At 47.0% G+C, this 21,466-nt stretch overlaps 1 protein-coding gene across 1 annotated transcript in view; it reads left to right on the top strand.

The window, feature by feature from the left end:
• The window catches only part of LOC149743987 (disintegrin and metalloproteinase domain-containing protein 19), an 88,350-nt gene that overhangs the window by 54,602 nt on the left and 12,282 nt on the right, over nucleotides 1-21,466 (top strand). Inside the window, exons 9-21 of the mRNA XM_089905921.1 lie at nucleotides 2,623-2,789; nucleotides 4,934-5,018; nucleotides 5,705-5,844; nucleotides 7,951-8,128; nucleotides 11,367-11,456; nucleotides 13,865-14,060; nucleotides 15,342-15,450; nucleotides 16,664-16,868; nucleotides 17,602-17,679; nucleotides 17,793-17,901; nucleotides 18,938-19,082; nucleotides 19,924-20,008; nucleotides 20,297-20,521. Of these exons, the coding sequence (XP_089762047.1) occupies nucleotides 2,623-2,789; nucleotides 4,934-5,018; nucleotides 5,705-5,844; nucleotides 7,951-8,128; nucleotides 11,367-11,456; nucleotides 13,865-14,060; nucleotides 15,342-15,450; nucleotides 16,664-16,868; nucleotides 17,602-17,679; nucleotides 17,793-17,901; nucleotides 18,938-19,082; nucleotides 19,924-20,008; nucleotides 20,297-20,521 (1,812 nt within the window). The remainder of the gene's footprint in view (nucleotides 1-2,622; nucleotides 2,790-4,933; nucleotides 5,019-5,704; nucleotides 5,845-7,950; nucleotides 8,129-11,366; nucleotides 11,457-13,864; nucleotides 14,061-15,341; nucleotides 15,451-16,663; nucleotides 16,869-17,601; nucleotides 17,680-17,792; nucleotides 17,902-18,937; nucleotides 19,083-19,923; nucleotides 20,009-20,296; nucleotides 20,522-21,466) is intronic.

Here is a 21,466-nt window from a genome sequence, read left to right on the forward strand (position 1 = left end):
CAGTTTCAGGGCACTCACAAAATTTCTGAACCTTAACTCTGGGCCTGCTAGGGATTCCTGGATCCCAGGTCTCAAGGGGGAATATATATATATATATTTTTTTCTTTTTTTAAAAAAATATTAGAGGATAAGGAAGAGAACAAATCTTTTTAGGGATTTACAAGCAAATTTGGTAGTGTACTGAAGTCACTGGATGGGCAGGTCTATGCCCTGTGTTTTTGCCGTAGATGACTCTGGAAACGCTGGTCAGTGTTTGGTGCCTGGTGAAAGTCAAACACTGGCATTTCCTGGAAGGAAGGACTCCAGGGACACAGTCTAGTCCTCTCTCTAGCCTTCAGTTCACTCAGCAATAACATCTAAATGATCCCACAACGCAAACACTCAGCATCTGGGAAAACAAGAAAAGCTTGTTTCCCTGGGGGTAGACCATGTTATCCCCCATGTGACATCTATTGTTCTGGAGATGCTGCAGGTGGGAGACTTGGCTGGGTCTCCGCTATGTAGATTCTGCAGCTGGTCTGGGTCATCGAACGAGTGGTGCTGGTGAAAAGTGGAAGGAGAAGAGAGGCGTTAGCAAACCACATCCTTGCTGGAAGGCCCCCCCTTGCCAGCTGGTCTGCTCTGTGAAGCAGTCTCGGTTCTCTCATCTGCAGCTGAGGTTAGTCACTCCCGGCTGGGGTTAGGGAAGGCAAGCTCACTTCTCTGAGGCTTGCTGACCCACCTACTTGAACTGAGCTATTATGGAACTAAAACTGGAATGCACCGCACTGATCAGCTGAACCATGAACCCAATCAAAAATGTTTTTCCTTCACTGTGAAAAAAGCCAAGTTTAAGTCCTCAAAAAGCTCCCTAGTGAAGCAAGTTCAAATTGAAATCCAAACCCTTTATTTTCTGTAATGATTGACCTAGCGTAAAACAGGAAAATCAAAATTTCCATTGAAATCAACTGATACTCTGCTGAATCTGGAGCCCATTTACATCACGGTTTCTTGGGGGCAAGTTGATTCTCTGGATGTGTAAATACGGTAGCACTTCAGCAGTGTAGTGTCGTCATGATTAGACTCTGAGGTCTAATAACCCGGGCCTTAATCCTGGCTCTGCCAGCTTCCTGCTGAGACTTTGGCAAGTTACTGAACTTCTCTAGGCCTCAGTGCTTAATACATAGAAAGCACTTGATAAGCATTGGTGCTATGATTGTTATATTTACCTTGGGGCAGTACCTGCCACTTTCGGATTAAGATGGCATCTCCTGCTCACGTGACCTAGCTTTACCTGCAATTTTTTTTTTTTTTTAAGTTGCTGTCTCAGTATTCTCTAGGATAGGCCAGTCAAAGAATTCCTTGTACCTACGCCTTCCAGTACTTCGCTTTAAGGAAAACCCTCTTCCTGCTATGTGTGTGTGAGATGAAATATACTGTGTCATGAAAGTTAGGTGTAGCTCTAGCCTTAAGGAGCCCAAGGATCAAGGCTCGTGTATAGAATTTCAGGATCTCTGGGTTGGACAAAATCCTGAAGATTATCTGGGACCTTTGCAGCCTAAAGCTTGCAACCTGTTTATGGCATCCTTCACAAAACCCAAAAACCCCCAGTGATGGGGAAGGAAATTTTCAAAGTAAGCACATCTATCTACATGTATTTCATTTACACCCATTTACTTCCAAAATGAGTCGGAGACGTCTTCCAATAAATCCATTAATATATCCGCACAATGGAATACTAGTCAGCAATAAAAAGGAATGGCAGCCTGATACAGGCTACAAGACGGATGAATCGCAGAAACATGCTAAATGAAAGAAATAACAAAAGACTACATATTGTATAATTTCATTTATAGAATATGTCTGGAAAAGGCAAATCTGTGGAGACAGAAAGTGGATTAGTGATTGCCCAGGTCTGGGGGTGAAAATGGGCAATGATGGTAAGTGGACATAAGGGATCTTGTTGGTGTGATGAAAATAGCCTAAAATTGGATTATGGAGATCACTTTACAACTTGGTAAGTTTACTAAAAAATATTGAGCTGTACACCTAAAATGGGTGGATTCTGTGATATGTAAATTATACCTCAATAAAGTTGTTTTAAAAATGCATATACAAGAGAACTTTTTAGACATGTATAAAAATGATAAGGGCCGTAAAGGAATTGGGAGGGATAATTGTACCAGACACCTGTGCCAAAGGTCCTTATTATAGATGACAGCGTGGCTTAGCTCACTTTGAAAGCTTTTTTCCTGTTTGAAATGAAATGTCTTCCTGTCTTTTTTACCTATAGACTGAGCCCCGCTTTAGGCTTATGTGCAAAAATGCTGATCCTTTCTCCACATGAGAACCCCGTGCATGTCTGAAAGCAACTCTGTGTCCTATCTCAGTCTTCATTTCTCTAAGCTAAGTCACCCCAGCTCTGCCACCAGGGGCAGAGCCTCTCTTAGGATGTCGTGCCTGTCTCAGGATGTCCCCCTTCTGAGAAGGTGAAGAGCAACACGTGTTCCCTCTTCCCCTTGGAGGCATGTATAGAAGAGAAATCTGGAATCTGTGCTCTGAGCGCTTGGGCTAGGAAGGGGCTCATAATCTCAAGTGGTGTTGACAGATGATGCTGTGACTCTCTTCTTTTTGTGTTTTCAGTTTTACCGATCCTTGAATATCCGGATTGCCCTCGTGGGCTTGGAAGTGTGGACTCATGGAAATATGTGTGAAGTTTCGGAGAACCCGTACTCTACCCTCTGGTCATTTCTTAGCTGGAGGCGCAAGCTGCTCGCCTGGAAGAACCATGACAATGCACAGTTAATCACGTAAATAGCCTTTTCCGTATGTGTTGCCTTGGCCTTGGCTGCAAAGCCCCTGCCTGCAGTGCGTGTGCTTGTTCGCCCTTTTCTCCCCAGTGCTGAAGGTTGGCTGGACTAAGCCATCCTTACTCTCCAGTCCAGGTAACGAAGTGTTCCTCAGGCATGTGCTCCGTACCCAGTATATCCAGGAAAATATTAAGAAGCCTGAGTCATAGCAATCCCAAGAAGTGTTTACAGCCCAAATAAGACAATTAGCCTTAGACATGTTTAGTTGAGCCTCTGAAACAATTGGGTGTGTATTTGGGAAGTGAGTGACTGTTGGTCATGGCTGCTTTGAAATAGACTTTCTTAGGGGCTCACCTTGATCTTCGTGGCGCTTTGTTCTAGAACAGGTGTTAATCGCCCAAAGCAGGCACAGGAGAGGGGCCTCCTCTGCTTGTCGTTCACGTCATTCCCAGGGGCTCAGGGTCGACTGCGAGACAGTCAAGTGGCAGGTGGCGCAGGAATAGTGTGTTTGGGGGGAGGGAGACATGGGGGGAGAGGGCGGATGTGTTGGAGTTTGTTCAATCCCCAGAGAGAAAAGAGCAGAAACTGATGGGGGTCGTGGTGGCCCGTGACAGTCCCCGGTGGTGATTATCTAGTATTTATTAGTGTTGACTTCTAAAGGTATTCTCAGGAAGTTACAACAAAAGGCACATACATAATAAAACCATTTTTTTTTTCCTGTTTCCTAAATATCTCTGAAACAACAATCATTTAAACCTTTGTTTACTCTTTAAAAGAGACCGGGGAAATAGCCGTACCAAAAACCCAAGTGCTTACTTCATGATGGCACATTTACTTAGGAAGAGTCTTTGGTTACCAAAACTTTGGCCTGATCTTTGAAAGCCTGGAGTTCTGCTTTGGGCAAGTCCTTGAATCCAATTTCCAGTAGGACTTCCTCGGAGCCATGTGTGAGTTTATCAGATAGCCAGTAGGGCGTCATAGAGCTTTGCATGTTTTTTTTGTTTGTTTGTTTGTTTTGTTTTTGCGGTACATGGGCCCTTCACTGTTGTGAGCGCAGGCTCAGCGGCCATGGCTCACGGGCCCAGCTGCTCCGCAGCAACGTGGGATCCTCCCGGACCAGGGCACGAACCCGTGTCCCCTGCGTCGGCAGGCGGACTCTCAACCACTGCGCCACCAGGGAAGCCCTGCATGTATTTTTTTTGCGGAGTGTTTCTCTGAAGATAAGTGTGCCTTGAATTCAACAAGCATGTATTAAGCACCCACTATGAGTCTGATTCTTTGCTAAGTTCTAATGACCCCAAAATAAATGAGATAGCCTTGACTCTTTAAGATATCATGGTCTAAGTAAGAAGACAAACACAGAGATATAAAAGCATGATGTAATGAACTTCCATGTAGATGCTTTAAATAAATTTCATGTTTGTGGTATGCACGAAAACACTGGTATTTTATTCATTCCCTTGCCCCTGCCCTGGATGCGTACAGCTGAGAAAAGCGTGTATTAAACTGGGGGAATGTAGCTGGCTGTTGGCAGATTAGGAGCACAGTTGCAAAACAAAGGCAGAAACAGTTCATCCTTGCACCCAGCTGCACTTTGTGAGGCTCCTGATGGGACACATCTGCTTCCTTGGCCCCAGAGTGATGCAGGAATGAAGCATCAGCCCCCACAGCTGCTGCCCTGACCCCCCTCTCCCCATACACGTACCACAGAGCCAGGGATATGGCAGGGCACCCTGGCAGCTGGCGGAAGTGGGCATGATTCACTTCAGCCTCAGAACCTGTGCCACCCTTCCCTCATCCCCACCCTCTGACCTTTTCCTCTGCGGCAGGAATGGGATGCAGCTTTGCAAGCCCTGCCCATTTCCTTCCAGGGAATGGGGCTACGGGCATATTGTGGGAAGAAGTGAACTTTTGCTCTCTCTTCTGTTTCTCTGGAGCAGTGAGAGAGTAGGTGAGAGGAAGTGAGAGGGGTGGTGACCTGGAAGTTGTCCAGCTGGCCTAGAGTAGTGGGATCTGTCCCCTTGGGAATGATCTGGGAATGTCAGCAGGGCCAGGGAATGCCGTGATGGCCACCCACTCCTGGGCACATGGAAACAGCCCTCTCGGTCCCCACTCCAGTCACCCTCTCTCCTTCCCTCCTGCAGGGGCATGTCTTTCCACGGCACCACCATCGGCCTGGCCCCCCTCATGGCCATGTGCTCTGTGTACCAGTCTGGAGGGGTCAACATGGTGAGTCTCATCCAATATATTGATGCTGCAGAAGGCGGAGAACTGCCCCACAAGACAGGAGGTCATCTTCTAAAAAATAATTTTGTATTAATTGTTGCAGGAAAAAAGAGATTGAACATAAAGAAGGGCCGTTGTTTAAAATGAAGGCATTAAGTTCTAAGAGGTGGAGGTACTCAGGGATGAATTTTCATTTATTGTAATTTATTCCCAATTTTCAAGCTCAGGAGACACCTTGAAGCAATTACGTTAATCATACATCACTAGATGTCTTATATGTTCCAGACCAGGGGTTGAGAAATTGTAAGATACAGAGATGAAATTTTTTTTTTTTTATCTGAAGTCTCGTGTTGTTCTGTATATCTTTATGGAGCAAGAGCCTGTCTCAGAGTCACAGGAAATTATTGCCCTCTTTTGAAGTTCTCTCTGACTTTGTGGGAGTGTTTGGACTACTCATGTCTGACCTGTGAAGTAGACAGCAAGGAGGCTGCTGTCCATTTATTTGTCCACCCCTCCATCCACCTGTATTTATTGACAGATGCAGCAGGGTAGTTAAGAGCACGGGCTTTAGTCACCGAGCCTGTACGCACAGCAACTGTACAATCAGTGGAGGACTGTGAGGCTTGGCTAAAGGAGAGGCAGGGCTGTAGTGGGGAGATGTCCTTGACCTGAACTGTCTCCCTGAGCAGGACCACTCTGAGAATGCCATTGGCGTGGCTGCCACCATGGCCCACGAGATGGGCCACAACTTCGGCATGAGCCATGATTCTGCGGATTGCTGCTCCGCCAGCGCGGCAGATGGTGGGTGCATCATGGCAGCCGCCACCGGGTGAGTCAAGCAGGAAGGTGAGGACGGGGAGGGCGGCAGAGCACGAGAGGCCAGTGTGGCCCCTGTGTTGCTCCCGGCCCAGGGAGCCTCTGTTATACTAACGGGGGCATTGAAGAAAAAGGGGGTTTTGACAACAAAAGCATTGGAGGAAGACCAAGAAAACAATCGTGTGGAAGGAGCACAGGTTTCTAGCAGGAAGTCTGGTGTGGTGTAACCTTAGATATACTTAGTTTCTGTCTTGAGGTTCTTTAGCTATAAAATTGGCATAACCACGTGTGTCTTTTCCACTTCATGAATTTTTGCTGAGAACCCATTTATAACAGCCACAGTCCTTAATCCCTCCATGTGAACGAAGTGTGATCAGTGCTGTTGTGCCTCGGGCCAGATTGAACGTGCTGAGGTGGCCTCCAGAACAAGGAAAGGGAAGGGGAGCATCCACACACCCCCAGTGACTCCTCAGGGAGTTTACAGGCTGTGTTTACCACAAGGAATAAGGACAAGGCAGCTCCATCTCCCTGTAGCTGTGAGGGGTCTTTAAACCAGAGCCTTTGAAGAGAATTCTGGAGTTGCTTAAAAGTCAGTGCCTGGACTCAGACAGCAGAGAGCACTGTTCTTCCGGGACCCTGGTCACTCTTCAGAAGGCAGCATGGTGGGAGCTTGTGTTCCTCCCACCCCAAACCATTAGGGTCTGCTTATGCTTCTTAGGTAATGGTGTGTCTCCAAGAGGAGATGCAGGGGCTTCCCTGGTGGCACAGTGGTTAAGAATCCGTCTGCCAATGCGGGGGACATGGGTTTGAGCCCTGGTCCGGGAAGATCCCACATGTTGCGGAGCAACTAAGCCCGTGCGCCACAACTACTGAGCCTGCGCTCTAGAGCCCGAGAGCCACAACTACTGAGTCCATGTGCCACAACTACTGAAGCCCGTGCGCCTAGAGCCCGTGCTCTGCAACAAGAGAAGCCACCGCAGTGAGAAGCCTGTGTACTGCTACGAAGAGTAGCCCCCGCTTGCCGCAACTAGAGAAAGCCTGCACACAGCAGTGAAGATCCAACGCAGCCTAAATACATAAGTAGATTAAGTAGATAGATAGATAGATAGATAGATAGATAGGAGATGCAGCTTTCTTGGAGCTCCAGTGTCCATTGCTTTCTCCTCACTTCTCAGAGAAAGTGACACACAAAGGATGATGTTGACATGCAGGGGACAACTCCATGGGTCACGCTCAAATCCCTGTGAGCTCACCATTAAGTCCACCTCTTTCTCTCTCAATCTAAAAAGCATATCTGTAGACAAATGGTTGAGAGAGTTATATTTGTTTTTAAGCTGTTCACAAAATTTAGTAGTTTAACAATTATTGTTAAACAATAGTTTAACAATTATTAGTAACAAGTTCTTTGTGACATTCCTGACAACTGAAGAAAACCCTCCAGTGTTTAACCTTTAGTTGGTTTAGAGAATTGGGATCAGGATAACTCTTCCCTTACAGACCCAAATTGTGGTACTGACCTGCCGCCAGAGAGTGTGCGGCTTTTGATTCTTTTTCCCAATAGCGGGATCCAGGACCTTTTATATTCTTGTGATTAAAGACCATGTGTTTGTGAGTTAGCTGGTTGAGTTTGGAGTGCTGCCTGCATCCTTAGAACAGAGATCAGATCACTGGCCCAACAAAGAAATTAAACCCTTGAACTTGGCCTTTTTTGGCCTGGTCTTCTGTTCTAAGAAAATCTCCATCTAATATCAGCTTCAGGAAGAGTTTGGGTTGGCTGGCATTTTATTCAGCTCTAAGGCTCAAGAGACCTATTGTGACACACTAGTTATCCTTTATTTATTGCAACTCCTTCATGAAAACGGCTGAAATTGTTGCTTCAAATTCTCAAGTAAATCCTCCATGGGGCGTAAGAAAAAAAGCATTATGGGGTGGTTAATATTTCTTAATTCTTAGAATGTTAATGTACAGGTGATGTTCTAGGGGGGCAGAATATATGTGCATATGGGACTATAGGGGTCTGAGTCCAGCTGGAATCAGCCTCATGGGCGGCAGGATTGATGCTGTTCTGGCTGCTTGATGCTCAGACTCCCAGCTAATTCCAACCTTGTTCTTCTCCCAGGCACCCCTTTCCCAGAGTGTTCAATAGATGCAACAGGAAGGAGCTGGACAGGTATCTGCAGTCAGGCGGAGGGATGTGTCTCTCCAACATGCCGGACACCAGGACGCTGTATGGAGGCCAGAGATGTGGAAATGGGTACCTGGAAGATGGGGAAGAGTGTGACTGTGGAGAGGAGGAGGTAAGCTGTTGTGCTGGTGCTAGTGGGAGGGGAAGACTTTGCATTGGCTTCAAATCTCAAGGTTAAAGAGAATGCAAGCGAAAATTTAGTCATAGGCATTTCCTGCACACACGTGGCTATCAAAGACCCCGTCACAAATAAGATGTGGGGGGTAAGCCTTAAATATGGACCATGTCTATAGGCTCTCCCGGTTTGAAGTTGACATTGTTTATGTTCAGATTGTGAGCATCAGGTCTACCCAGAAACCACAGTCTTTGCCAGTGAAGCCACAGGTGGCCTCCTTGGCCCTCCAGCTGCACTGAATTTATTCTGAAGGCCATGCAGCCAGATATATGCACCTGAACCTGGGCCTTACGAGGATGCTTAAAATAACAAGCTTATGCTGTTTGGCCTGGAGAAGAGATGATTGAAAGGAAGGGGATGTAGGAAGTACTGGCAAGTCTGAAAGGGGCTTCTAGGAGGAAGGAGGAGCAGAACTCTTGGTGTATAAGCTCTTTCCTTCCTTATAATCTTCAGAATGAGAGTGGTGGGCGTACAGCATAGCTCTCTCACTTTTAACAGATGCTCGCTGTTCTGCAGAAAGCAGAACTGAATAGTTTCATATCTGTTTTTTGAAGGATGAAAATATGTACGTTAACATGCAAAATAATTTGTGGGAGAATGCGTGAGTATTCTATGTATTCAGAATAAACTATGCGGGTGAGATTGAGGGTCTGTATATGTGGGATAAGACTATTTGATTTTCTAATCTTCTCCATGGTTTGACTTTTTTTTAATGCCAGCACGTAACTTTCATAATAAAACAAGAACTAGTTAAAGGCTCACCATCCGCACCACCATGAGTTCAGAGGGATCAGCCCAGACCCTTCAGAAAGGAGAGAGTTGTACTATCACAGAGGGCCCAGTGGGGTTGAAGAGCAGCCTGTGAGTGGGCTTGGCCAGTTGGCTTATATTCAGAGGAGCTTCTCATTCAATAAATATTTACTGAGTATGTGGTACTATGTCATGTGCCAGGTATAGGAAAATTGATAGGCAGAAAAAATAGACATGGTTCCTGTCCTTATGGAGTGTATAGTCCGGTGGGGGAAACACACATTGACCAAATAATTGCAAAAATGTATAAATACAACTGTGGTAAGTGCTAGGAGGGCCAATGGCATGATGCTAGGAGTATATGTAATGTGAGGGGAACTGCCCTACTCAGGTGGGAGTGTGACCTCTGACCCCATGGCCGAAGGCTGAGGAAGGCGTTAGTGAGGAAGGCGTTAGTGAGGAGCGCAGGGAGGCCAAGGCACATTTCAGCTAGAGGAGGAGCCGTGCCTTAGGGTGAGAAGAAACATGGTGTGCTAGAAGGGAAGGAACACAGGTCTACCTGCAGCCCAGGGTGGTAGGAGATTCATGGAAAGAAAGTGCCCTTATTCCTTCTCTGAGGGGGAGACAGGTAGATGAGTATCTGTAGTCAGGTGGTGGCATGTGTCTCTCCAACAAGCCAGACCTGGACAGTGATGGTTATGATATGGTTAATAAGCACGGGGTGGGCCCCAGGCAGACATGGCTTGAATTCGGCTCCAGCACTTGCCAGGTATGTGCCTTGACCAGCCACTGGACTTGTCTGAGTTGCGTTTTCCCCTTTTGTGAAATGGGCATAATTGTGCCTCATAATCCTGCTGTGAGGGACCCATGGATGGGCCTGTCTCTATAGTAGGAGTGTGATAGGGACATTTGGAGTCACTGGGCATCTCATCATCTTTTTTTATTTTTCAATTTTATTGGGGTATAGTTGATTTACAATGTTGTGTTAGTTTCAGGTATACAGCAAAGTGAATCAGTTATATGTATACATGTATCCAGTCTTTTTTAGATTCCTTTCCCATATAGGCTGTTACAGAGTATTGAGTAGAGTTCCCTGTGCTGTACAGCAGGTTCTTATTAGTTATCTATTTTATATATAGTAGTGTGTATATGTCAATCCCAATCTCCCTATTTATCCTACCCCTTACCCGCTGGTAACCATAAGTTTGTTTTCTACATCTGTAACTCTATTTCTGTTTTGTAGATAAAAGTCATCTTTTTTAAAAAATTAATTAATTTTTTGGCTGCGTTGGGTCTTCATTGCTGCGTGCGGGCTTTCTCTAGTTGCAGCGAGTGGGCTCAGTCATTGAGGTGCGTGGGCTTCTCATTGCGGTGTCTTCTCTTGTTGCAGAGCACAGGCTCTAGGCCCATAGGCATCAGTAGTTGCAGCATGTGGGCTCAGTAGTTGCAGCACGCAGGCCCTAGCGTGTTTGGGCTTCAGTAGTTGCAGCGCATGGGCTCTGTTGTTGCGGCGCATGGGCTCTAGGGCACGTGGGCTTCAGTAGTCGTGGTGTGTGGGCTCAGTAGTTGTGGCTCACGGGCTCTAGAGTGCAGGCTCAGTAGTTGTGGTGCGTGGGCTTAGTTGCTCCATGGCATGTGGGGTCTTCCCAGACCAGGGCTTGAACCCACGTCCCCTGCATTGGCAGACGGATTCTTAAGCACTGTGCTACCAGGGGAGTCCCGTCCTCTTTTTAAATCTCATTCTGTATGTCAGCAAATCAGGACCCGTAGGGCAGGAAGGAAGGGAGGAGAGCATGGAACCCCTAGAGAAGGGTCCAGGCCAGCGAGGGTTGAGGAGGAGCAGCAGATGGCAAGAGAAGTCTGGGGAAGCAGGCCCGGGGGCTGACATAAATTGTTCAGGAGTTGTTCCAGCATGCTCTGACTCCTGATGGCCTCTTTTTATCAGATAGTAAGGTTTAGGAGTGTGGGGGGCGCAGCAGTAGAAGACATGGTCTCTGGATGTTGTGTTGGGGATGAGAAAAACAAATCACAGAATTTCCATATAATGTAATACTATGCTAAAAACCATGTTTTAGAAGAATCCATGATTACAAGGAGAAATGGGCATATTATGTTAAGTTAAAAGCAGTATGGATACTATGATTTTATAAAATGAGTATATGTCTGTGTGTGTGTATAGGAAAGTGCTTAGAAAAATACAGAGTGTAGTTGTGTCAGGTTGTGTGTTACTGATGATTATGCATATGTATGTTTTTACGATGTATATGTATTACCTTAATGATAAAGCTATAAAGTGATTTTTTGGTGGAGACTTCCCAGGGGCCTGTGGGGCAGGGTAGGGGGTAAAGGCCCTCACCCTGCCTAGTCCCCTGTATCCCTGCCCTGCTGCCCCAGAGGCTCACGCCCCCTCCCACTGCCTCCCCAGGAATGTGATAACCCCTGCTGCAATGCCTCTAATTGCACCTTGAGAGAGGGGGCAGAGTGTGCCCATGGCTCCTGCTGTCACCGGTGTAAGGTAAGTGGCCCTTTCTTCCCTGCCCAGGGTTCTGACCTAACAGTCCAAGAGTCTGCTGGGGGGTAATGGCCAGGATTCAGCCTCTATCCTGGGGAAGTGGTGGCATCAAAGTTTCAGAAACATGGAGCTAGAAAGGGCCCTTGAACAAAGTTTACTTTTTTCTATATTGGGCCTCACTGAGTTCAGATCATCCCAGAGGGCTGTGTGTGCCTTCTGGAAGATGGGAGATTAAAAAAAGAAAAGTGTCCAGAAAGATTAGGCTTGATTTTATCTGGAACTCATAATAGTCTTCATCACAGTTTTGATTAACATTAATGAATTGCTTATTAGGTGCCAGGCACGGTACAGAGAATTTTATATATGTCATCTCATTCAATCCTTATAAAAGCCCCATGAGATGTGTATTAATATCCTCAATTTAAGATGAGAAAACTGGGGCTCAGAAGGGATAAGTGGCTTCTCTGGGATCACACAGCAGGAGGAGGCTGAACCAGGCTGACCTGCCTCTGGAGCCCACTCTCTTAATATTGATGTGGAAGATCACATCATTTTTACCACTAATATTACTATAGGTCTGCAGTCTCTTATCTATAATTCTGAAATTTAGGAAGTTCTGAAAACTCAAAAAAATTTTTTTAACTTATTGGTGGCAAAATTTGACCTGAATTGACATGAGTCTAATTATAGTCTTAAAAAAAAATCATACTTAAAGTGAATATTATATTTCATTGCAGAAATATTAATGTGTGTGATTAAAAAGTATATTCCTAGGCCTTGCTGGTGGGTTATGTAACATACATATGTAATGCGTACGTGTGTGTGTGTGTATACACACACACACACACACACACACGTATGTACATCTGTGTAGTGTCTGCTTTCTGAAATCTGTAAAGTCTGAAGCCCATCTGATCCCAGGGTTTTGGATAGGACTGTGCTTCCACCTACCACTTGCTGAGGGCTCATGATGTTCTGCACACTGTTCAAGTACTTTATTAGAACATCCTTCTAGCGTGACCTTCTAGCAATAACCACGAGAGGGTTATTACCCTCACGGGTGCATACACATAGGTCCTACTGCTGGTTAAGGAGCTGGGATTTGAACCCAGGCAGGCTGGCTCCATGGTGGGTCCTCTTCCCCTCCATCTTGTTCTCAGGTGGAGAGATGCATCCTGAGGCCACCCTTGAACTGAGACTGTCAGAAAGCTGCTCAGCTGGCCCATTCTTGCCTTCTGTCTTGGGAGGGCCTTGTGGGTGGCGTGGAGTCACCCGGGAGTGTGGAGGGGCGCTGTTCTCAGACGTAGCTCTCCTTGCCTAGCTCAGGGGAACTCCCACGCCATCTGGTTTGACTCTAGGATGCACCCGGCGTCCCCCAGGGAGGCTGTGCTAGCTGGGGTCAGGTCCTTGAGTCTCAGGCTAAGGCCTGAGAGCGAGTGTGGAGAGCGCCCATCTCCCAGTCCCAGGATATCAGCTTGGATCTTGAAAAGGAGTTCCTGGAGAGAAGTGTGTGGGAAAAGATGAGGCTTGGAGTCTGAGGCCTTCAATTCAAGCCCTCTGTGTGATTTGGGGCAGCCGATTACCCGTCCAAGCCTAGGTTCTTTATCTGTAAGACGGGAAGAGTACTAATAACTCTGACCACCCTGGGAGGCTGGAAGACTCAAGTGGAAACTCAGTGTTTACCAGTTGCCCAAGGTGTGCTATTGATCAGGTTATTTCATCTGCAGAATGAGGCAAATAGCAGTATATGTAGCTCATGGATATTGTGAGGATCTCACGACTTGAGTATGTGTAACATACTTAGCCTGGCGCTTGGCTCAGTAACGGGGATGTATTATTGCCAGAGTGCTTTGTAAATTCAAAGATGTATGAATGAAAAAAAAAAAAGACGTATGAATGCTACTGTGTGTGTGTGTATGTATCTCTACATATGTATTAGTGGGCTTGGCTCTTCTGTCACTTACTAACCATGAGACTTTGGAGACATTATTTAACCTCTTTCGCCTCAGGTTTCGTAATCTGTGAAATAGGGATAATTATATTACAGAGGACTATCATGAAAACTAAATGAAGTGATATTTGTACTGCACTTAAGTGGGAGCTCCATAAAGTAGCTGTGATTACTAAAGCACTTAGTAAACTGTAAATTGTTGCATAAATATTATTTTTTACCTACTTCTTAAGACTGCTATGCAGAGTTAGCATTTGTGAAAACACCTCGAAACCCTAAGTCACTATTCATATTAGATGAATGATGGTGATTTGAGCTAATGAGGTCATGTAAAAAGCACTCCGAAATAATGGTAATGGGAAATTCTGTTCCACGAGAGTGATGCTCATGAGCCCTTGCTGGGAGGGTTGAGGGCAGGTGGCAGATTGACCTTTTTTTCTGCTCTCGTTCCTCGGCTCAGCTGCTGGCCCCTGGCACACTGTGCCGTGAGCAGGCGCGGCAGTGTGACCTCCCGGAGTTCTGCACGGGCAAGTCCCCCCATTGCCCCACCAACTTCTACCAGATGGACGGCACCCCCTGCGAGGGTGGCCAGGCCTACTGCTACAATGGCATGTGCCTTACCTACCAGGAGCAGTGCCAGCAGCTGTGGGGTCCTGGTAAGGCTCTCCTGGGGGGAATGGCCCTCCTCCCACCCCACTGCTTCCTAGCCAGCCTCCCCCTTCAGGCACTCTGGGTAGCTTAGAATCCTTGGCTTTAAAACAACATCTCCAGATATTTCCTTTTTTCAAACCCCTTGCCTCAGGGTAGACTTTCAGGGAGAGGCAGTAGGCAGTGTTCTTCCTAGTTCTTTGATGCTTTAAATTCTCAGAATGGTTGAGTGGATAAGAATAATCCAACAGAAATGGCAGAGGATGGAGACAGAAAAGGAAATGCAAATGGCCTTAAGCTATAAGCAAATTATAACAACTGTGGGATGGGATTTTTTTCATGTATCATATTGGCAAAGACTGAAGAATTAATATAATAAGGTAATAATACTATAACAACAAGAACAATAATAATATAGTTGTGGAGGGCGTGGGAAAACAGGTAGGTACAAACCCAATGGAAAGCTGTTTGGAGATACCAGAATTTTAAGTGCACCTGTCATTGGGCTCATCCATACTACTCCTTGGGGATGTATCTATCCTGCATTTGCACTTGCACATTTATGTGAAGATAGATTTACAACAATATTCATTGCAACATTGTTAGTGATACCAGTAGCAACCTATAAATCCTTCAGTAGGGACCAATTAAAGTAATTCTGGTACCTCCACACTATACAGCTGAATAAAAGGAGGCAGCTCTGTATGTACTGAATTAAAAAAAAAATCTCTCGTGATAAATTAAGTGAAAAATGCAAGACGCAGACCAGTGAATGGGCTATGCTGGCACTCTTTATTAGCTGGATTATCTCTAGAAGATACACAAGAATTGTATCTAGACGGTAGAGATAAAATTATCTTTAGAAGATACACTGTTAATTGAGATTGCTTCACCAGGTTGTAGGCAAGTAGGAACTGGAATGACTAGGTAGAAAAAACTGAAAGACATGCTTTATTCTTTAAAATGTTGTGCAGGTATTACCTTTAGTAAAAAACCTGAAGTGGGACAGGCCTTCTTCATTAGAGAGAAGGCTTAGCACACAAACCTCCCACAGATATAAAACCCCAATAAGGTATAAAGAACTGATGTAAAGCCTTTTTCTATGAGTAGGTCTTGAGGAGGTGGGGGTCGAATAACTGATAGGGGTAAAGAAAGAACAGGCTGAGTATTCCCTCCCCTAAAACTTTCTTAACCTTCTGATTTTGCCAAGGGCTAGCTCTGCCCTTTGGGGGCTTCTGGCTTCTGCTAACGTTGGCTAGTGTACTGATAAATGTTTCTTGCCCACCCAGGAGCCCGGCCCGCTCCAGATCTCTGCTTCGAGAAGGTTAATGTGGCAGGGGACACCTTTGGAAACTGTGGGAAGGACATGAATGGGAAACACAAGAAGTGCAACATGAGGTGATGACCATAGGGCAGACCCCATGAGATGAGGGTGACAAAGCAATTCCTGCTCCGTCCTCACTCCCGCCCTCTCAGCAGCTTGGCTGGCCCCAAACTGGGCCTTTAAATAAATCTGTTCCAGGCCCTTTTGGCAATGTGCCATTCAGCCCTAAGGGAGTCCGAGGGAGGGCGCGGATGGCAATGCTTCCTAGAAAGCTGGTCCGACCTCCTTCTGGGGCCTTCTTACAGTAGGGCGGGGCATCAGCCCTCTTGGGTCATTTCCACAGGGTACGACTTATACCCTCATCTGAACAGCCTGTTATTCACCCATTCATTCATTCATTTCAAACATCTATCCATCCACCCACCCACCCATCCACTATCTATTGTGGCTCTACCATGTGCCAGATACTGTGCTGAGTCCATGGAACATAACAATACGGTGTAATAATGGAAATGTTAGTGGGTTGAGGTGGTCTCCCAAAGGAAGTTATGCCTAAGCTGAGATTTGGAGAAATTATCCAGTTGAACAGGATGGGGAATGGCGCTGGTACCTGGGAGAGTGTACCAGGCAGAGAGATGAGTAGAGAAAAATCCTTGGTAGGAAGAACTGATAACAATTTGATATAGTTAAAGTATAATGTTGGGGTGCAGTGGAGAGGGGGCTTCTGAGAAATGAGCCTAGCTAGTTAGGCAGGGACCAGATCATGAGAAGCCTCAAATGCATGGCTAGGGGTGTTTGGACTTTGGCTTGAGAGCAGTTTGGAAATTAGACTCTTATAGGGCAAGACTGGAGGCAGGGAGACAGATTCCTGGTGTCCAGGTGAGAAAGGATGGTGGTGTGAATTAGAGTAGGTATATAGGAGGGAGGGAGTATGGGAAGTCGGGGATGACACCAGGCTTCTGGCTGCAGCACTCGAGTGCGTGGGGGTGCAAGGAGCATAAGGGGCCAGGTTGCTCAGGTCAGGCAGTTGTCCTTGCAGTAAAGAGGACTTTCCAAGGCCAGCTCTCTGGCCTCGATCTGCTTGGGGATAAAGATCTAGCATCCTATCCTTGGTCTCAGTCCACATGGGGTCTTTCCTGCTGAGTCCCTACAGCACACTCATTGCCCTTTTGCCTCTCCCCCATCCAAGCCTGCTGTCCTGGTCAAGAAAGATTGAAGCTCTTTGGTGCCCCAGCTCTTCCCCTGCCTCTGATTCCATCTCCTTCCCTCCTTCTCTCTCGGGCTCAGAGATGCCAAGTGTGGGAAGATCCAGTGTCAGAGTTCTGAGGCCCGGCCCCTGGAGTCCAATGCAGTGCCCATCGACACCACCATCATCATGAACGGGAGGCAGATCCGATGTCGGGGAACCCACGTCTACCGAGGTCCCGAGGAGGAGGGTGACATGCTGGACCCAGGCCTGGTGATGACCGGGACCAAATGTGGCCATAACCACGTGAGTCCCTTTCTCCAGCCTCACTCAGTCGCTGGGTTGCAGTGACTGAAGTGTGAATCTGGAGCGAGGGTGCCTGGGCTCAAGTCCCGGCTTCCCCAACCTCTCTGGCCCTGTGGCTTGCTTCCTTTATTAAATAAGCATGTTAGTAAGAGCAAGACCCACCTCATAGAATTGTTATAAGGATTAAATGAGATAATCCCTGTAAACCATTTAGAAGGCTGGCTATTATCTCTTTTGTCCTTATTATTAATTATCTTATGAATTGAGAAGTGGACTAGACTAGGAGTCAGGGAAGCCTGGGGAAAATAATGGCCGCGTCTCAGAGTTTACTATGAGAATGATGTTATAAAAAACATTTGAAGCACTTGGTATACTACCTGGCACAAAGCAGACAGCTGTCACCATGGTCATTATTTTTAAGTATAATATTTCAATTAGTGCATATTAATATACAATTAAGTAATTAACATATCACCAACATATAGTAATATAGAGTGGAATAACACATTTATTAAAAATATTTGTTTTTTCTCCCTAATCACACAAGTGATAGCAGAATTTAGTTAACTACCATCCTGTCCTTGGCTTTTTAGGTTGTTTTTAATTTTTCACAGTAATAACCTGAAGTAGGCTGCCTTTTTGAGTCCTGTAAGTTCTGAGTGCAAAACCCCAGTCTCCTAATTGCCAACCAGTGTCCCTTCCGTTGTACTGAGTGGCTTCTTCCTCATTACAGATTTGCTTCGAGGGGCAGTGCAGGAACACCTCGTTCTTCGAAACAGAAGGCTGTGGGAAGAAGTGCCACGGCCACGGGGTACGCGTGCCTGGGGTTTTGGGGCTCCTCTGCCATGATGACTGAGGGGGCAGGCCCTATGGGAGGCCAGAGCTCTCCAGGGTGCTGACGCCTCTGCCCTGCCCTTGCTCCAGGTTTGCAACAACAATCAGAACTGCCATTGCTTCCCGGGCTGGGCCCCGCCCTTCTGCAACACACCGGGCCAAGGGGGCAGCATCGACAGCGGGCCCATGCCCCCCGAGGGTGAGTGCCTGGCCTGTGTGGGCCTCTGCCCACCTTTGTGAGGAGGGGTGGGTGCCATGGGGGCGGGTGGCATGATGCAGAGAGATGATGAGTCAGCATCACTATCCTGATTTTGTAGATGAGAGAACAAGAGGGACCGAGTGGGAGGAGTGGCCCAGGCTAGCAGCCTGGTGTGGGGCTCAGCCTCAGTTGGTCTTCCTCTGTCCCTTCTATTGAGGGGCATGGTTCTGCTTAGAGAGAGATTAAGACAGACCACAGGTTACTGAATAATCACATTCTTTCTGGGGGGCGGTGGAGGCGACTACCCCTTCTTGGCCACTTAAAAATAATCATGAACCTAGGACACATTATAGTGGCTCAGATCTCCTTGGATGAACAAAGCTTCAAATGAGGAACCAGAAACTCAGAAAATGTTACAGTTTTTTTAGTGGAAATCTAAGGGATTCTAGCTCTTTGGTTTCCAAGCTTTTAAAAAGTAATAGAGAACTTTTTTTTTTTTAAGGAAGAAACCTCAACATGTAAAACATAAAAGTAGTGTGTCACTGTTCTATATATACTTTGTGCATTTAGATTTATAATTTGTGAGAACATTGAGGCAGTTCGGTGAAACCCAATGTGAAATTGTGGATTATGTGTGAAAGTTCTAATCTTACATCAATCTATGACTCTCAGTGTTTTGTGTTGGTTGCTTTGTGTCCAGGAACATCATGATTCAGGCTGAAAACTAGTGGTAAATAATAATAGAGCTGAAACTCCTTGCCTTAAAAGGCACTGTCTTCAATTAGGCAGAAGTGGCCGGAGAAGCTTTATTATGAGATCTGTGCCAAGCAAGTTGACCTGGTTGTTTAAGCTAATAATAGTGGCTTCGCAGTGGGACATAATGTGTGTTTTTTTACTATAGTTTTTAAGCTAAAGTAAGTAATACAATGTAAATGAAGATCAAATATCTGAAGAGTGTCAGGAATACATTATTTGAAATCCACAGCTAAAGCTCAGACCTCTTCTAAGTCTTTCACTTGGGTTCTATTTCTGGAAGGTGCTGGTCCTGTAGTAGCCGGTGTGTTTTCGGCCATCTTTGCGCTGGCGGTCCTCATGCTGATGTACCACTGCTGTAAACAGAACAACAAACTGGGCTACCTCAAGCCCCTAGCCCTCCCTTCCAAGTTGAGGCAACAGTTCAGGTATGACGGGGTACCGTGAAGGATTTGGGGTCCACTTGGAGATCACAGAGCTTTCCATAAGCAGTACCTGGTGAAAAAGTTGGTGGTGGTGGGTCTAATTCGGGGAAGGCAAATGCCAGGTACACGCCGCTCTCTCCACTGCTGCCATGCTCCTTGACCGTGGCAGACATTACTAGCTGATTTTTATTAATAAGTAAGCTTGGCTGAGCCTGGTCATCACTTCAGAATCCTTCTCAGCAGAATGCCCCAACCAATTCAAGTTGGAATAGAAATGAAACCTCTTTGCTAGCGTGTATCTATCTAATTGATTTGCTCCCCATTTTAAAGGGCAGGAAACTGAGGCAACAGAGAAAAACTGACTAGCTCGTCAATTACAGGGGTGGCTGGACATCAGCTCAAGACAGAGTAATTTTTTTTCCTAAGCAGTTCATTCCTTTGAATATTGAAGGTGTATAGTCTCTGAGTCCTCTATTAGATGACACTTTTTCCGGAGGGGATTTTAAATCCCAGGTCCTCCTGGCACGACGCCTGAGGGAGATTGGTTGATGGCTGGTGTCATCCTCGTCTTCTTGGGGGAGAAAGGTCTTAAAAGGGTGAAGGAAAGGTGCTGAGGAACATTCTGCTTTGTATGAGGCCAATTGTCTTTCCTTGGGAGTTTTCCATTGGCCACCGTGTCCATGCCTAGGGAGCTGGGGTTCAGGAGGACCCATCCCACTTCCACCAGAGCAGACTTGGGATGACTGAGCTGCTCACTGCCATGCCTCGGTCAGAGGGATGTCAGGCACTGATCCTCAATGAACAACACCCCCTTTACTCTTCCTCTCTCCTTCCTTGTTACTAGTTGTCCCTTCAGGGTGTCTCAGAACAGTGGAACTGGCCACGCCAACCCAACGTTCAAGTTGCAGACACCCCAGGGCAAGCGAAAGGTAAAGGCTTTGCACCATGAACTTTGCTGCTTTAACTTTGTCCCTCAGGACTCTGCTAGATTTTCCTAAGCGCCTCTGTGGGCCCACGGGATTGGTGATAAAAGACACTTTCTTGGCTTGAGAGATGGTCAGCTGGTTCTGCCATCCCCTAATGACTTTAAACGTTGCATCTGACCTCTGGGATCCTAGGCCTCTGTGCATGTCAGTGAGACACACAAGACCACCCCTGACTTTTTAAGTGAATTAAGGGTTCCTGTGTCTCAGGCATTCCTCGTCTTATGCATACAGGTGACCAACACCCCTGAAACCCTACGGAAGCCCTCCCAGCCTCCTCCCAGGCCCCCTGCGGACTGTCTGCATGGTGGGTCCCCACCTGCGCCATTGCCAGCGCACCTCAGCAGGACTGCTAGGAACTCCCCAGGGGCCGGACCCCCAGTAGAGAGGAAAGAATCATCCAGGAGGCCTCCCCCAAGCCGGCCAGTGCCCCCCGCACCAAAGTGCATCCTCTCCCAGGTAAGTGGTTTCTCAGCAACCCTGGGCCGGAAGCATCACTTTTCAGGCCATCAGCCATGAGGAATGACAGAGGCTGGGAAGAGGGAGCTTGCTGACTCATGGGCTGGCTGCCTCTTCTGCATTCTGGTAGATACAGGGCACACAGAGAGTGAGGGTGATGAGCAGGAGGAAATACACTACCGAGGACTTCCTTCCTGGTTGGCCTCTTCTGTGACAAGCCACTACCCACCTTCCACCCCAAATGTTAATGTTCAGTTAATGTTTCAGTTCCCCATGGTCTTTTTTCTCTCCTCTAGGCCTTTGCAAATGCTGTTTCTTCTGCCACATATACTTCCTTTTGCACGGCCAGCTCTTGTTCATCCTTAGGTCTCCTCTTAGATGCCACTTCCTCTAAGAAGCCTTCTCTGACCCCCAAGCCTGAGTTTGGTGCCTCTGTACTTCTCTCATCATAGTACTTATTCCACCAAATTGTGCCTCTTGGTATCTTGCACTAGTCGGGAAGTCTTACTGAGGGACATACGGTGATGCCTCGCTCGTCTGGGAGGCTGGTCAAGGGGCCGGGCCTCTGGGAGGGCTGAGTAGGGGCTGGGCTATCCCCCCACCACTGGTGTTCTTTGGAAGCAGAGCTGCCTGCCCAGCAGTCTGTTCACCCGGTGTTTCTGTGCTCTGATGGCTCCAGCTCTACCTTCTGGCAGAAGTTCCTGTAGCACAGACACAGACGTTTCCAGGACGGTGGCCAGGCGAGGTGCCTTCCAGAGCGGCCTGTGTTTTTTGGTGTGGAGCCCCTCAGGTGGGGTAGGGGACTTGCCCATTTTCCTCCTAGGACTGCTGTTCTTGGGCATGGTCCAGAGGGCTCCACGGGGCCCAGGCTGTCTCTGCCCCTAAGGACTGTGGTTGGCTCCAGGTGTTGGGGGGGGGTCCCTGGGACACGGCAGTGTCATGGTT

Source organism: Delphinapterus leucas, unplaced genomic scaffold, assembly GCF_059928025.1.
Source record: "Delphinapterus leucas isolate spDelLeu-1000000601 "Yukka" unplaced genomic scaffold, BTC_Dleu_Yukka2 spDelLeu_asBTCV2_sq31, whole genome shotgun sequence".
Lineage (NCBI taxonomy): Eukaryota > Metazoa > Chordata > Mammalia > Artiodactyla > Monodontidae > Delphinapterus > Delphinapterus leucas.